This window comes from Cyprinodon variegatus, unplaced genomic scaffold (genome assembly GCF_000732505.1).
Source record: "Cyprinodon variegatus isolate N-32 unplaced genomic scaffold, C_variegatus-1.0 Scaffold13, whole genome shotgun sequence".
Lineage (NCBI taxonomy): Eukaryota > Metazoa > Chordata > Actinopteri > Cyprinodontiformes > Cyprinodontidae > Cyprinodon > Cyprinodon variegatus.
The window spans coordinates 913486-926520 of NW_015150466.1; the positions used below are offsets into that span (position 1 = coordinate 913486).

At 38.7% G+C, this 13035-nt stretch overlaps 2 protein-coding genes across 2 annotated transcripts in view; one reads left to right on the plus strand and one right to left on the minus strand.

Annotated features, from left to right (window-relative positions):
- Positions 1-764: 764 nt before the first annotated feature.
- On the minus strand, positions 765-4066 carry eif4ebp3 (eukaryotic translation initiation factor 4E binding protein 3). The gene is made up of 3 exons (XM_015382789.1): positions 3720-4066; positions 1613-1795; positions 765-1290 (listed from the first exon to the last, which is right to left on the minus strand). Exons 1-3 carry the CDS (start codon positions 3850-3852, stop codon positions 1262-1264), a joined length of 345 nt encoding a protein of 114 aa, XP_015238275.1. The 5' UTR covers positions 3853-4066; the 3' UTR covers positions 765-1261.
- A 3321-nt stretch (positions 4067-7387) lies between these two features.
- Positions 7388-13035, plus strand: part of LOC107089734 (long-chain-fatty-acid--CoA ligase 4-like) — a 17433-nt gene continuing 11785 nt past the window's right edge. The window contains exons 1-4 of the mRNA XM_015382679.1: positions 7388-7488; positions 10763-11253; positions 11321-11498; positions 11594-11703. Coding sequence (XP_015238165.1) covers positions 10897-11253; positions 11321-11498; positions 11594-11703 — 645 coding nt within the window. The 5' untranslated portion in view covers positions 7388-7488; positions 10763-10896. The remainder of the gene's footprint in view (positions 7489-10762; positions 11254-11320; positions 11499-11593; positions 11704-13035) is intronic.

Genomic DNA, 13035 nt, shown 5'->3' on the forward strand with positions numbered 1-13035 from the left:
TAAAAAAGAAGTTTTTGAGGAAGAAGAAGTAGTATTTTTTTTGTTATTTTTTAGACTTTAGAAACTCAGAAGCTGATCAAATATTGGGTTAAATATCGGTGGGGTGGCCGATGTCCGATATTCAGTTTTAAGGCCGATACCGATAGGGGGCCGATTATATCGTGCATCCCTAGTTTCTTTTTATAAAGCATTTTAAATGCCACAATCTCACATTTAATGTGAAATAAGGTCTTAATTTGAAAAATAATTTAATGACTTTATGACTTTTTAATGACCTGCAGAAACCCTGAAATATTGTCTTATTCCTTTGTTAAAGTGTCTCAATTATCTCCTAAACTCAAGAAAAAAAAAAAAAAAAGAAATCAGCCATGTCTTTGTCCAAATACGTCGTCTTCTTTTCTTTTTAGGGCTTTTAGCGCAAAATTGCCCAAATATCCAAGGCAGCGCGTTTCACTCTAGTGAGCTTCATATTCCTCTGCTACTGGTTTGGCTTCCAGATAGACGAGTCTGAGTAGCGCCATCTCACTGCGTAGCTGAGTCCCACCTGGTTTTTAGACGTACAGTGAGCAGGTAGATCGCATCAGAGCGTCGGGTCGCACAGCGTGAGAACAAACATGGTGAGCTGTAGCTGCGTGCAACAATAGTAAATATCACACCATGTATGCCCGGCTTAAGAAGCATAAAAGAAAATGTTAAATAAGGCCTTTAGTGTTCAGAGAAAAAATAAACATTGCAGAACAGGAAACACACCAGAAAGCAGCTTATTTGTATTTTTTTTATTATTTTTCCACATCCTGCCTCCATAAGAAACTCTGCGTTGTGTTTTCAGCAGAAACTAAACCCAAACGGCTGCTAATGAAAGTCACGCTTCGTTAACTGGAGGGAATTCATCCAAAGTAAACTGATCCATGAACTGAAAAACCTTTCATCCACGTTTTCACGTCACGTCCATAATCCTCAACTTAAAACACACGTCTCCTATTTACAAAAGATAAAAAAAAGGGTTCAATCAAAAACACATTTCATTCTTGATTCCATAGTTTCTTTGAAACAAGCGAGCGAGCGATCCGTCCAAAATAAAACCACCCAGACCCACTTTAAAGGGTCACAACACCTTATGCATGGTTACGTTTTCCATTAAAGGTTGCTCAGTATTTAATAAAAAAAGATGAAAAAAAAAAAGCTTAATGTTATGCATTACAGTCTTTCATGACTTTAAGGCGTTTTGACATAACACTCCATAGGAGGTGATGCAGTTGGCTCAGATGTCCATCTCAAACTGGCTGTCGTCTGCAAAACAACAAAAACAGAGAATAATCAGCCCCCCGCTGCATGCGGTCACACCCTAACCGACAACAGAACCAAGACAGTCTGGCAAACTTATCAGTGGCCTGTTTACCAACATAGAGGGGAGGATGGAGAATGGAGTTTAACTACTGTCCCTGCAGGTTATTCAAGAAGAGAACTTGGTATAAAGCCCTGGTTCTTTTAGAGAAACTGTATATAACTTTAAAATGCACGGCTCAGACCACAGATCCTCTTTTTCTGAGTCAGAACGGCCCGTTTTTACACACATGCATGCATAAAAGAGGCTAAATGTGTCAAGGTTTACCTCCGATATCCTTCTCTTCCTCCTCTGCCTCCTCCTTGAGGTCCTGCAGCTTCCCCGTGTGGTGCGCGTGTGTGGCCGGTATCGTCACTCCTGGGATCTGCGGCAGACAGCACGGCGGCGTCCTGGCGAGGGGGGAGTTCCGACAGTCCAAGAGGAACTTCCTGTCGTAGATGATGCGAGTTCCTGACAGCATGAGAGAAGACATTTGGTGTAAATTTCAAACCAGACCTCTTGTCCTGCAGGAGCACACTGGAAAAACTCTGAATCTACATAAGTCAGTTTTTCTTAAAATAAGTGGATTTGTTCTTGGATTGAGGTAAAAAGAGACATTTTTGCAAATAGAACAAGACAATTTACATCTAAAATAAGAAAAATACAATTGCATTGTCTTATTTCAAGTGCATATTATCTAGTTATCTTATTTTAAGAGTAAAAATACTCATTCCATTGGCAAATTATCTCATATACCTACCAGTACTCAAATTAAGGGTAAGTTTTACTTATTTTTTAGATTGTTTTTCCAGTGCAAATAGTTCAAATTCACATGACTGCACTAAATGCAGCATGTTTGCCAACATGGGTGTGGATTTATCTAGAAATAATCTGTCTTTAAAGACCAAAACATGCTTCTTGTTGCTTCCCTAAACTTTTAAAAAATCCCATAAACAGGCAAACGCTCACACACGCCTCATAACTAAAGAAAACAAGTCGACCCGCTTTCACAAATATCTTTATCCAGAAATGTTATGAGCTGCTTGTTTTGAAAACGTGTCACGAGAGGAGCTGGGAGGGGTCAGTGGCTCCTGCTGCTCTGCTCTGGAGTTTGAACTGGTCTGTGGATCATCAGCCTGGCTGATGAAAACATGTTGCGCAATAACTGGTTTCTGGACACTTCATCCTGGACAAAGGGTCCCAGAAGGAAGAGATGCAGCATAAAGGACATTAAACGGGTAATACGCTGCGGTTACTTTAAATATAATAATAATACTGCAGGATGTGAGATGTAACATCAGAAAAACAAGTCTTGCACAACTTCCAGCCTGCTCTATACAGGCAGAAACTACCCTCCCCCTGCATCATATACCCCCCCTTCATATGGTGTGATTCGTGCAGAGCGTTTCTCTCTGTTTTTCAAACTCAGAGCATAGAGCAGATGAGATTGGACGGCCTCCAGCTCCACAGGGGACCCAGGGGCCAATCAAACGGCCCCGATCCCAGTTTTTTAAGCATACACCCTCTGCAAGTCACGGGTTGGAAGCCTCCCTTTGTTTTCAGGCAGGCGGTTTGTTGGAGAATCATTTTAAAGGTGAGACAGGAGGAAAAAGATGCATTTAAGACGTGAAGAAAATACCTAAAGCAGAATAAATGAATATAGAATAAAGATTTTCAATCAAAGAGGATCTATGATCAAATTCTGGGTTGGTGTTAAAGCAGAGTGTCAGTGTGCAGAGAAGGTTTTAATAAAATGTCATCCTTCAAACTGATGCAATCTATACATTTTCTGTCATTTTCACTTTTTTTTTTTTTTTTTACATAAAGTTTTTAATAAATATAAAAAGGACTTTCTGCAACATTTACTCTGAGTGTCGCCTGCTTTAGTCCTGGAGAACACCAGGCGTCTGTGGCTTTCTGCACAATGTTTATTTAAAGGATGTTTTATTTGGAATCACAAAATCTAAAAAATAAATTTCTGACCATTTATTCTTATGTTATCTTTTAAAACTGTTGGCCAAGTTTTATATCCACAAATGTAAAATTATTATGATTAAATACTTTTAAAGGAAGCATTTATTTTTCTACAATGTCCTCCTGCAATAACAAAAAGGATCCTAAAACTCTGCTTCTATTTCTAGCTTTATTTAATCACCATTTTTACATTTATTCTGTTACTTTTTTATTCATATTATTGTTTTTGTTCAAAACCCTGGCGATTTTTCACTGGATATTGTACTGCTTTATTTATTTTTTTGTATTGTAAATAATTTTTAAATAAAGTTTTTTTTTTTTAAGAAAAAAAACTGTTATCGCGAGAACACCTGTGGAAGAAACCCAGGAGTAAAACTAGGCAATAGTTGAGCATGCTTTAGAAATAAAGAGCAGAATGAACCTCCAGGCGTGGTGGAGAACAGGGTCCCCCCGGGGGTCTGGCTGTAGCAGTCGGGCAGCTGGGACCAGTCCTTCAGGGTCAGCACCCTGGTGGGGATGGGGCAGCTTTTCACCGCTTTGCCTCCAGTCGACATGTCGCCTTTTAAACGTCGCTCACAGAGAAATTCAACGCGCTGTTGCTTCTTTCCAGATGACAGATGAAACAGAAACTCTGGGTGATATTTTCAGCTCCGAAGTTTGTTTCTACAAACTTTAAATGATAAAACAAAGAAAGAAAGAAGTGCTGGTTCCTCAGCAACCAGATGATCCACGCGCTGCTTGGTGAGCACAGAGAAGGAGCTCAGAGACCAGATGTTTTTGTGCAGAGGAGCCTCTGACACGTGGGAGCTGCGCTTAGATGGTGCGAATGTTTACAGTGCGGGGTCATCCTGCGAGGGCGGTGTTAACAATTCGGGAGCTCCATTAAAGGAGGGTTTCCAATTCTCCTTTTGAGACTTAACCTTTTCCTTTTTGAATGAATCTCACTAAAGGGGGATTTGTTTTAATTTAATCTACATTATTTGACCTTTAAAGGAAAGGTCCGGACATGTTTAGAAATCAAACTTCTAAAAATACTTTAAATAATAAATTATTCCATCCTGTTCAATAAATAAGTGTTTTTAATTCAGAGTAATTTTCATGTGAATGTGCTTTACTGGAGGCATCCATGTTTGTCAAAGAACACTACTGCCACCTACTGGTTAGTGACGTCACGGTGCGGTATCGGCTGTTGATCAAGTCCCAGTGCTGCCAACTTTTCACCAAACCTTGGGGTGAGATTTTGAAACAGTTTGTCAGGGTGAGATGAGGACAGGAGCAGCTAAAGGTTGGAGGTTTTCTGAGGATTTAACTGAAAGAAAGCGGCAAAATGGGGAATTTTTAAAGCACAGCAAATGTTACTGAGTTGAATGTCTTTCATTAACAAGCCATGCTGCCACTTGTGTCTCTGCTGTGTGTATATATGTATGTATATATATTTATATGTACATAGTTTGAATGTTTTATTCTATTTTATGAACCTCTATAGTCCAGCAAACACTTATTCTGTATTTTTAAATCAGTTTTGAGGAGTTATAGCTGTTTTTATTTCTTTTTATATTTGTATTTTTCTTTGTACCGTGCTTACCTTTGTGTTTTTTTAGGTAGACAATTTTAACATCTGTCCAGGGACCACAGATGAAAAATAGCCTTTTGGCTAATTCTGGTGCATTTGCAGGAATGCTTTTAAATGTACATTGTCCCTGTCAAATAAATAAATAAATTCAAAAATTAATTAATAATAAGCCATCTGTAGTTATGAGGAACATTTTTCTTAGAATTATCCATTATTTTCTACATTCTGGTGATTTTTAGCGAATTGAAGTAAAGCTGAATTGGCCCTGCTAAAATACTTTTCTATTCTCTGCAGTTCAAGTAAATGAATCAATGGGGAACTAATGACAAACATGGATGCCTCCAGTAAAGCACATTCACATGAAAATTACTCTGAATTAAAAACACTGATCATTTATTGAACAGGATGGAATCATTTCATATTTAAAGGACTTTCAGAAGTTTGAATTCTGAATATGAGCAACTTTTCCTTTAAGCCCCAGACCAGTTCTACAGGGACACTGGTCCCCTTCTGCCCGGGTCTAGAGCCGCCCATGAATGAATCTGGAAAACATGTTTGGATCAACCAGAAAGACAAAAACAGTTGGATGAAGGATGCCTTTTAGACCTGCAACCCTTTTTCGTTAATGTTTATTTACTGAACATAAAAAAAAGAATAGTAGATATAATTAGAGATTTTGTTGTGGTTCCCCGGTGACCAATAGGGTTTAGTGGTTTTAATCAGAAAATATTAGTGAAATTTATTTTAGAAAAATGGCTAAATTTATCTTTTTAACTTAGTGTGATTTATTCTGTTGCTGATTTTTACTATTTCTGTATCACAGCTTGGTGTAAAGGTGTAAAAAAAATCTGTTTTGGTTCAGCAGAGCTAACCTGAGAGCGAAGCAACCATGTCCATTATTACATCATGCGGTATGCAAAGGGTGGGAGAAAAAGCGCTTATTCAGGATAAATATTTTATTAAGTGATTGGAATAAGCAGTAAAAAAAATGCGTGTTTTGCTTTAATAAATACATCCTTATATTTTAATTAATCATAATAAATAATAAAATGAGTTCTAAAGTAGGTGACTCCCAGGGCTTTACCGGTGTGAAAAAGAAGCGCTCCTCCTTAGAAGGCCTATTTGTTGGTAACACCGCCCCCTGCCGGTGATGTTTCTGGAACAAGCGGGGCACGTTCCTCACGAAACAGTTTCTAATCATGAACATAAACCCTCAGTTTGTTCCACAATAAGCTGTTAGTGTTAAAGACTGCAGAACAAAGGCAGAATGGATTTCTTCACTACAAATTAAAGCTGCCTCATTAATTATTCAATTTAAAACATTTTATTCTAATATTGCAAATGAGTAGCAGTAAGAAAGTACAAAAAATTTTGCATAATTAATGGTAAACATCTGAAATAATGAATTTTAATTTAGACCCAACTGCAGTTTTCTGCTTTATTCTTTTCTCTAATTTTCTTTATTTGTCCTGTTTTGTGAATCCTTGACATGAAGCTTTGAAGCATAAACACACCCAGTATTGTTACTGGACACAAAGACTTCAGACAAACACACAAAGGCAGGTGAAGATCTGTTTGCTGTGAAAATATTGACCTTCACATTGGAAGAACAGTTTGGTTTCAGTCTCTACTTGTTTCTTGGAGTCTTGAAAATGAGATTAGGAAATGTTCTGCTTGCAAACATCCTTCCTTCCTGCTTCAAAGAAAAAATAATAAAAAACAGTGATATTGGCCAACCACTAGAGGGCGACGTCACTCAGACAAAAAATGTAGGAATCATATTATTCAATAATAATTCATATGCAGTTTTTCTCCTGATATGATTACATGTAAATATTCAACTGATATTTCAGTAAAAAACACACAATAATCAACGCATTTAGTCATTTATCTTTGTTTGTATTCTTCTTTACTGGGCTGGTAGACGATGCTTTATTCTATATAGATATACAATAATATAGATGTATAATAATATAGATGTATATAGATAAATTGTGCCTCACGTTTTAGTATCTGGTGAAAAATAATTTTTATAAGGTCCATATTTGTGTGGCCGTTTTTTATATAATCTTTTTGCTGTGGTAAACAACAGGATTTCCCCATTTTGGGAAAATAAAGGGATTTTCTATTCTATTCTATAAAGGCGGTTTTATGAGCCTGAAGTTAAGAGGAAGGTTTCAAACTGCAGAAATAAAAGATTATTTATAATATTATTTTTATTTAGAATAGCAAATATGGGTTAAAGTTAAAATACTTCATCATTTCTAGGTACGTTTGGGATCTAAAGCCTTTTAAAATGTGGTTATAGATAAAATGTTAAAGATAAAAAGTTTTCTACGGTTTGGACATTTGATGTGAATCAGACATGATTCAGAAAAAAGATGAATTCTTAAGAAAAAACGCGAAAAAAAAATGTTGAAAATGACAAACCTTTGACTAAAGCATGACTGACTTCCGGTCTAGTTGTCATCTGACGGACGTCAGACTCAAAAAAACGATCATTCCGCCTCGGATTGTGATTGGTTGAGATCTATGGAATCAGATGACGTCAGCGTCAGAGGAAAAGGTAACTTTCGGTCATTTCTGGTTTGGACACGACCTGCTGCTGCTGCTGGAGGTAAGAAGGAGCCGCGGCTCAGCGGCTATCGCTTTCTGTCTCAGCGGCTTTATCCGTTTATTTAGCCGCCTTTAGGCCGCTTTATCCGGGCCTGGTTGAACAGCTTTAGCCGCGCGGTAGAAACTTACCGCTGGTTGCTCAACATGAGGCGGCTTCTCTCATCATTTCACGCGCCGTCCCATTGTTCGGCAGCATGGAGCAATTTTCTCATTTAAACATTTTATTTTCTTATTTCTAAAATCCTCTCTGTGAAGGAGATTCTATAGCCGATTTAAAATGGTTTAATTTTAAAATAGAAAAAAAATAATAATAAAAGATAAATAAATTAAACATTTCCAGCTGCTAAATTAGAAACATTTGAGGGTTTTTTTTTTATGTGTCAGAAATCCGTCAGTAACGGAGAGCTGGTGTTGCCATGGCGATGGTTCATTCACACGCGCCTGTTGCGTTTCTGTGCGTTTTTTTGGGTCGAACCGGATGTGTTTCACTTCCAGGATAATAACATTAAAATAACTCCATCTTTTACCTTTTTTTAATATTCAAATAAGGCTGTTTTTATCAAACATATAACTTGATCCAGATTAGAAAAAAAATTATTAAAAATGTTTTTATTAATTTAGGATATTCTGATGTTTGATTCAGATTCAGTTGATCCAGAATCCAAGCTGTTCAGACTGACAGCAGGAACAGGGAAGATCAGCTGCTCCACTTCACTTCCTTTGAATTTCCACTCAGTTTACAGCATCATGCCGGGTGGAGTGGATGGAGTGGGTGTGGGACAACGCCTCTTTCTAAAACATTTAAACAGGCTTTGTTTCTGTCAACATCAAAGCTACAGAAATATCTGTCTGTCAGTGGCGGTTCTAGACAAAAATGTACCGGGGGGGGGGCCAGGAGGGGCCCCGCATGTTTCCATGGGGGCCCAGAAAAGCTTGAAATAAAAAACAGAGCAAAGGTTTGAAATATAGTAAGACAGCTGCATGAAGTGAAATTTCTACTCAATTAAATTAAAATTCCATGTTTTATTAGATCATCATACATTCATAATTCAGGAATTTTACATATTTTTTTACTTAATTTAATTTAAAATTGCAGTTTTCTATAAAATCTGAATTAGAACTAAAGAAAAACGGATACATTAGGTTGTAAAAATTAGAGTATTTTCTTTTTATTTGTTTAAAAAAACATTTAGCAGATGAAAACTGGGATCCTATCTCAATTCCACTGAAGCTATCACCTTATTGTTTCTGGATAATTAAACAGAGTTTGTAAAGGAAAAAAAAAAAAAGATCCAAAGGACCTATCAGTAACCGTAATTGTACAAGTGCATATCATCATTAGAATTTCTGGAGTATTATGTCTACGGTACAGGGGCCAGGACATGGTCTACAGGGGCACTGGCCCCCTTTGGCGCCTGTCTAGAACCGCCCCTGCTGTCTATCTAGTGACTCTAACTGTTTATCAGATCAAGCTTTCAGTCAGTATCTGAGGACCTAATGAAAGTTTTCAGAATTTATTTTGTTCTTATTTTTAAAAGTTTCTCCAGGTGATGGGACCCCCCCCCCCCCTGCTGCAGTCTCAGCAGCTACAAACACTAGAATCTGTTTAAAAACTCACTCCCCCACATGTTTTGGAGTGTTTGCATTCAGAGGTCGGTGTCTGGCACGTGAAGCTCTGCAGATGTTATTTTAAAAAGTTTTTTTCGCTCCTCTACATCCTCTGTGGGTAGAGCTTGTCCTCTAGTGGCCTTTCAGCGTCCACCGGTGGGGTGAGCCTCCACAGTATCGTCATTGGCTGTCTGTCCTCCTCAGCATAACCCACCGGGCCGTGGCCATTGGACGGCGGTCTGTCTGGTCAGACGGGGCAAAGTGTCGCTGCTTCATCCCTTTATGAGCCTCTGATAAGCAGCTCTTTATTTCATCAACAGAGGGACCTGCTGAAAGGCTTCACCTGAAGTCATCCAGCAGCATAAAGTTAGAATTTTCTTACAAAGGGAGGAAGGTCCAGAAGGTGGTGAGTGACTGAGCGCGCTGTGAGAGAGTTAGATCAGTCTGCATAGAGCTAGATTTATTAGCAACAGGCAGCATATTCACCTCATTTCCAAACCTCTGGATTTTTTTGTTTTAATGTGAGGTTTGAACATCAGATAAACTTAGCTTCCCTGATTGATCGGTCATGGTCGTTTTATTTTATTTTTTATTTTTATTTTTTTATAGATAATCAGTCTGTAAATAAACTTTTTCCTAAATCTAGACGTTTTAATTTTTAGGTTCTTGTGGTTTTATAACATTTTGCCAAAATATGACTGTAATGGGGAGTGTTGGTCTAGTGGTTAGAGCTTGGAATCCTGAGGTTGTTCGAGTCCCACAGACTCTGTGTCCCTGAGCAAAGACCTTTAACAATTAATAATTTTAAATGCATTTAATCATATTCTTCAACTGTATCAATGATCCAGTGGGGAAAAAATAAAGTCATAAAAACAAAAATTCTGTCAATTCAGTTTTTATGCATTGTTTATTCTAATTTAGCATTTAGATCAGGCGTCTTCAATGTTTTCCAGGCCAAGGACCCCAAACTGATGGCTAGATGGAGCGGGGACCCCCTAATTATATATATTGTATGAAATAGTGTTCAATCAAACTGCTCCTATAGTCACTCTATTACAGATGGAGTAATGTAACTAAAGTAATCCCTCCCTGGGATTATTAAAGTATTTCTGCTTCCTGGTTGATGGGACAGGTGTTGTGAATGAAACGGTGCCCAGCTTAATGTGTGTCTCTGAATGTGAGCATTAATGACTGAAAGACATCTTCTGCCTCCATTTATCTGTTTAACTACAGTCTGTTGGATTCATGTTCATGTGGATTTAAAGACGTTTCAATTAGTGGAAAAAACTGCAGGAGGGAATATAAAAAAAAAAAGGGTCTAATCAACCAAAACTTTCATTACCCCCATGCAGTACCTCCGATAATTAACCGATTTTCTGGTGATAAATGGTCAGCTCTTTGCTTTACAGACACGCTTTCCCTAACTCACCATGTTTGGTTTAAAATCTTAGCTGCTCATTTTGTTTCCGGAAGGATTTTTTTGGGTATTTTTGCTAAATATTTCATTATTGTCCAGAAACAGGTGGGGGCCTCTCTGTGCATGAGGCAGTTCATTCCCTTCATCTCGTCTCTTTGATCTGTTCAGTGTTGAGGAGCAACCTGAGTTTATTTATATTATTACATCTGATTGTTTCTGTTTTCTCTGTTTTTTTTCTGTCTCATTTCAGCTGAATTCTTGGAAACCTCAGACTCGGTGCTTCTGTTGTTGAGCCGTTAAATCAGTGTGCGCTCCCTTCCTGTTTCCATTTGCGGCTGATAAAACCCAAAGCTGCTTTTCACTTCCTCTCCTCCAGACGGTGGCATGGGCGCCCAGTCAGACTCCACCCTCCAGTCCGTCCTCCTCTTTCCGCTCCACCTCCTCATCTGGTTGTACTCGCTCATTTCATTCCTGCCCTGGTACTTCATCACCAGCGCTGGCCAGAAGTGTTCCCAGTCCAAGAGGATGAAGGCTCGTTCTACCAGCGGCTCCCCGGAGGGCCCCTACCGCTCCGTGGACCACTTTGAGTCCTTGGCCACAGAAGACTTCCCAGGGAAGGACACCCTGGATAAACTCTTCCAGCATGCGGTGCAGCGCTTCGGCCCCGCCGACTGCCTCGGCACCAGAGAGGTGCTGAGCGAGGAGAACGAGATTCAGCCCAGCGGGAAAGTGTTTAAAAAGGTACGCTTTGTTTATACTGTGAGCCTCTCAGGGATTCCCAGGCAGCTGAAGCTCCGTCTGCTTGCAGGTGATACTGGGGGAGTACCGGTGGCTGTCCTACCAGCAGCTGGACGCTGCGGCCAGCGAGTTCGGCAGCGGACTGGCGGCTCTGGGGCAGCAGCCCAAAAGCACCATCGCCATTTTCTGTGAAACCCGAGCGGAGTGGATGATCACGGCGCAGGCATGCTTCAGGCGCAACTTCCCCCGTAAGTCAAATGCAGAACTTTCACTACCAGAAAATGTTGCTTGAACTTCTGCATAGCAGAGCAGCAGCTGCTGTTTGACTGGCCGTGTTTGGCAGTGGTGACCTTCTACGCCACGCTGGGAGAGGACGCCATCGCCTACGGACTGAACGAAACCGCCGTCACTCATCTGGTCACCAGCGTGGAGCTCCTGGAAACCAAACTGAAAGTTAGTCGATCGTGTTGATTGGGGGGGGTTGTCTAATTAGGTGGTTTGAGAAGCTATCATGAGATCCAGAGAATACTGGAGGATAATGGGTTTTATTGTGAGCAAATGGAAGAACTTTAGCAGAGGTTTAATTTTCTGATTCGGTTGCTGTGAATGGCCCCTGGGGGCCCCACTTTCAGCACCCCTGACCCTGGAAGAATAGGTTTATTCCAGGATATCAGGACAAAGGGACACATTGTTCAAAAAATCTAGTTATCCAACAATCATCCAGACTTTTTGCGTATATAAAGATCAGGGCTGGAAATTATGATTATTTTACTAATCGATTCATCTGTCAAATGTTTTTTTCTTTATTTTATCAGATCAATATTCAAAATCAATGATTAATACAATAAGCCACAAACAACAATTTCCAAAACAACCAAACAAACAATTGAGTAAAAACAACTAAACAAGTCAGAAAGCTGAAAATCCATGTTTTTTTTTTCCTTTTTCTTTTTTCTCATTATTATTATTTATTTTATTTATTTATTTGTTTTTTTTACTTGGCAGATGAGATAAAGGAAAATTTTTTCTCGAGTGATTTTTATTTTTATCATAACAGAGAAATATGTTAAGTATGCCTATAAAATCTGTACCTGTGTGTTTACATTTATCTTACTACAATATTAAATGGAAATGTCTTCAAAGGGTTCCATCTTTTCTCTAATAAACCAGTGGACAAGTTTAATTTATTTTCTACATCGTGTAAATGTTCACTAGTTTCTCTTTCCTTTGATTTACAGCAGGGGGTGAAGGTTTATACCAACATATTGTTATCATTTTTTTGGCTATGTGAACAAAGATACCAAATATGTTTTGTTCTTCTTTACTTAAATTATTTGGTGGAATTCCCAGAACGAAGATCCGGGGATTAATCTTTGGGCAAGTCCAAAAGACATGAGTCTGATCTCCAACTAGTCCGCACAGAGTTTTGAAATATCTAACGATTATTTTCCAATAAAAGTAGGGATGCACGATATTGGGATTTTGGCCGATATCCGATATGCCGATATTTTAAAACTCATGTAGCCGATAACCAATATCGATACCGATGTTAAAGCTGGACAAAAATAAGTAGTCATTGAAAATAGCAGTTTTGTTATCCATTTCTGACACTTTGAAAAATAATATACTCAAATATATTTTCATATGCTGATATATTGCCATTTAAAAACACCATATCAATCTCTTTTACTAATGAAATATTGCTATATGTCATCGTTATGCTTCGAAATCCCCCGAAAATTCATTAATGTTTGCCATATTTTTATATGTTGATATATTGACTCG

Bases quoted from the DNA above. Each gene is read 5' to 3' on its own strand.
- eif4ebp3 (XM_015382789.1), bottom strand. From the start codon at position 3,852: ATGTCGACTGGAGGCAAAGCGGTGAAAAGCTGCCCCATCCCCACCAGG. The intron at 1,796-3,719 runs GTTCATTCTGCT...TCATGCTGTCAG, and splicing joins GTTCTCCACCACGCCTGGAG to GAACTCGCATCATCTACGAC. The intron at 1,291-1,612 runs GTAAACCTTGAC...GTTGTTTTGCAG, and splicing joins GGAAGAGAAGGATATCGGAG to ACGACAGCCAGTTTGAGATG.